This window comes from Rutidosis leptorrhynchoides, chromosome 1 (assembly GCF_046630445.1).
Source record: "Rutidosis leptorrhynchoides isolate AG116_Rl617_1_P2 chromosome 1, CSIRO_AGI_Rlap_v1, whole genome shotgun sequence".
In the NCBI taxonomy this organism is placed as follows: Eukaryota; Viridiplantae; Streptophyta; class Magnoliopsida; order Asterales; family Asteraceae; genus Rutidosis; species Rutidosis leptorrhynchoides.
Window position 1 is genome coordinate 116,262,577 of NC_092333.1, and position 3,684 is coordinate 116,266,260.

The 3,684-nt window shown below is 33.1% G+C and overlaps 1 protein-coding gene across 1 annotated transcript; it reads right to left on the reverse strand.

Moving 5' to 3' along the window:
• Positions 1-1,713: 1,713 nt before the first annotated feature.
• Positions 1,714-3,473, reverse strand: LOC139864246 (large ribosomal subunit protein uL6m-like). Its single transcript, XM_071852826.1, has 2 exons — positions 3,369-3,473; positions 1,714-2,183 (listed from the first exon to the last, which is right to left on the reverse strand). Exon 2 carries the CDS (start codon positions 2,175-2,177, stop codon positions 1,860-1,862), a length of 318 nt encoding a protein of 105 aa, XP_071708927.1. The 5' UTR covers positions 2,178-2,183; positions 3,369-3,473; the 3' UTR covers positions 1,714-1,859.
• Positions 3,474-3,684: the final 211 nt, after the last annotated feature.

A 3,684-nucleotide genomic window follows, 5' to 3' on the forward strand; every position in this document is an offset into this window, starting at 1 on the left:
TATTTGAAGATCACCAAGTTTGAAGTTTTGTTACATTTTTGAAGTATTTGCTCGAGACGAGATGTTCACATAATCGAGAAGTTAAAGTTGATTAAGTGAGAGCCATGTCGGAAGAATTTATGTTTCACATTGAGTTCAAGACGTTGCGGTTTTATACAGTCCTTTGAAGATTCATCAGCTGTTGAAAGCTTAATTAAAGGTTCGAGTCGAAGATTTGAGTTTAAGATTGTTTGAGGACAAACAATGATAAGTGTGGGGGAGTTGATTGGGTATTAAACGCCGATCATTATTGATGTTAAGAGGTGAATTTTATGTGCATATTTGAGGTTTAAAAAGTTATTTCATGAGGTTTTTATAATGAGTAACGATTTGGGACGAGAACGCGAGAACGATGGTTAAAACAAGCAAAAAAGGCAAAAACTGAAGCCCAGCCGCAAGGAGGCGGCTGGGGGCGCATGTAGGCGTCTGGCTGGTGCAAAAACTCTCTCAGGTGGAAAACGGGCAAAAGGAGGCGGCTGGTTTTTGCGGCTAGGCGCATGTAGGCCCCCGGTGAGCGTAATTTGCGGCTGGAACTATTTTTGGATAAAATTTAAGGCCGAATTTGAGGGATATAATGCTTGGGGGTTACCCTACTTTACCCCTATATAACCCTAGGCTACGAATTTATAACTTTTCCCATCAGTTTTAAGAGCATCAAACACACAAAAACACGCCATCAATCATCATCAAACAAAGATTCAAGCTAGGATTCAAGGAGTGTTCATCATGCAACTTCAAGAAACAACCATGATCATCATCACCAACATGCTTGGCTAGTTTCTTTTACTTTATTCCTTGCATGAACAATTATTTTATGTTTAGTTCTTCATTTACTTATGTGATTCTTGAATTTGTAATCCTTATGTCTTTTGGTTTATAATTTCATTGAATCTTTTGAATTATCATTTAATGCAAGTTTGAAAGTTACTGATTGTTGCAAGACAAGTGATTGATATTTAACATCTTGTGCTTAATCCAACCTAGTTACAATTTAGTATAGGGATAAAGACAACATGTGTAGGTAGCATTGCTTGTGCCCAAAATAATCATAAATTGAAAAACTAAAGAAGTCTTGTCTATGAAATTTAGTTGATAATTTGATAGCATAAGTATTTGTTGAACTAGTGCATGCATAATTGGGATTGTAAAGGAATAAAGGCTTCCATCTAATTGATTACAACCTTTTCATTTAGCTCATTGTTTATGCTCTTAAATACTCAAAGTTTACATTTGCTTAGTAATTGTTAATCTAGTCTTTATATTAGTTAATTTTAGTTAATCACAAACAAACCAATCTTGAAATTGATTCCTAGTTAACCATAACTTCCCGTGGAACGAATCCTGCTTACCCATCTAAAGTAGAGTAATTAGGCTATTTTTAACCGGCCCTTCGACACCGATCATATTTGCAAATTAATACATCGTATTCCTACGTGTCAAACCAACAAAGGTCGCGTTTCTTGAAAACGATAATTTCCTTGAATACATTTTTAGCCCATTCCCAATAACCCGTATGACAAGTTCGGCTACACATCAAATGTCCAAAAGGTATTGCATAACAATCAAACCAACACCCATAAATTTCCACAATAATGGCAACATCATCAATACGGTTTCTTAACAAAATCATTACATATATAAGTTTGGTATACAATACCTTGCAATTGTATACACTTTATCTTCATCAAACATAGAGCCACTTAATTTGTAAACGCAAGTTGCAATGAACAAATACAAGGTCTTTTAGTCTTTGATACACCAAACATCAACGGAATCTAGAACTTTTATGAATCCAAATCTTAAAAACACAAAACAAGAAATCAGACTCTATTTTCTTTTTTATACATCGGTTTTAACTTTATAACTTCGTCAATATACAAGATACCTTTGCCTTTAAAAACCTCAGGAGGTTTACAACTACGAACAGCAGCAGCAAATTGATGCACCCTTTGCTTGTCTATTCCAGTACAACAAACAATGTTTGGTTTGAAACAGAACACCCTAACGGCAGGTGGTACCGTTAATTCCACTTCATGACTGAACCCCAGTTTCAGAAACAATTTACGCCCTTCTGATTCAGCTCTAGCTTTGTAACCAACACCAACTATCTTGAGTAACCGAATAAATTTAGCTTCCATAATAAACTATTATACAAGGAGAAAATTATGTTAAGTAATTCACACATATTATAGAAATGTAAAATTCCATGTTGCTCCTACAAATTAGTACTAAAGTGAGAAAAAACGGTTTTGTATATAATCTTTTTTTTTTTTATAACATATTGATGAAAATATAAAGGCCTACATTTCTAATACATATAACTACACGTCTGCACCTTTGAAAACTACACTTTTTTGTTATCAATTATTTTATTTCAAGGGAAAATACATATATTCGATCATGTTCTCAAAATTTTCACTAGTATTCTATGCATAAAAATACCACCTATCTTCCGGAAGAATAAATGTGAACATTCAGAAAAAAGACTTTCAACAAACACCTCCCTAAATTATTATGGAAGGCATCATTTAGCGAGATTATTATGAATAATACACATGTAATAATCTGGTGTTCAACATAAATTTTTTTTTTTTTTTTCGTTTTTGCTTTTTCCGAAAAATAAAAACACCAAGGGGTCTTTGGTGTTTCATTAAGGTCTTAATACCCTATTATGTATGATTCGGTTAGACATTTTACCAATAAGTTAGTTTAATTTTTTTCGCCTTTCAGATATTAAATTAGATTTCTTAAATTTTTTGAAAACAACTTGCTAGATAAGCAATATTTTAAGCTTATTGCATCCGAAGACAACTTAATCACATCGAAAAGTGAAAAAAACAAACACAGCTTCCTCTGTAATGTCATCCCTTCACTCATTTATATTTAGTCATTACAAAGACAAAAGAGCAAAAAACAGAATACAAGTTATAAAACTCAAATTTAATTGCAGACAATTTTCTTTATATTTTTTTCATTAATAATTAATAATTATACTTAAAATACACGATTATTTACAAATTTAACAAAGAATAACGAGCATATAGCTAAACTATACAAAAATGAGTCTTCAAATGTTCATATTATTAATTTATTATATATTTCGAACAAGCTCAATGAAACTTACGTCAGCTAACATCATTTACATAATCTAATGCACCATATTTTAATCTGAGTATTTGGATGATAATACACAAAAGTGGCATATGCAAGCCTAATTTGTCATATTGTCGAATCAAAACAGTAACACCGATAATCAATTAGAAAGTAATACAATTGAAATTATTAAGTAATATATTCATATTCATGTACATCGTGTAAATAAAAGATACCTTAAAGCTGCCGGAAAAGAAGGATCGCCGTCGTCGATCTATGTTCTAGAAATCAAGCACGCTGCGCCACCGTCACTTTTAGGTTCCAAACCAAATGAAACCCTAAATCGGTCTTTATTTTTGATTTATAACTAAAATGCATATTGACCCCTTGTAGTTTCTAAATTTACATAGTCGTAACATTTTAGGTATGGACGGTAGTAAGGGATGGCACCCGCGGGTAATGGGCGCGGATCTTATATACTCGCGACCCGTCCATCGGGTTGTTTTTTTTTTCTCGTTGAGACCTGTTACCCGCCCGCGGGTAAAAATATTT

Bases quoted from the DNA above. Each gene is read 5' to 3' on its own strand.
- LOC139864246 (XM_071852826.1), bottom strand. From the start codon at position 2,177: ATGGAAGCTAAATTTATTCGGTTACTCAAGATAGTTGGTGTTGGTTAC.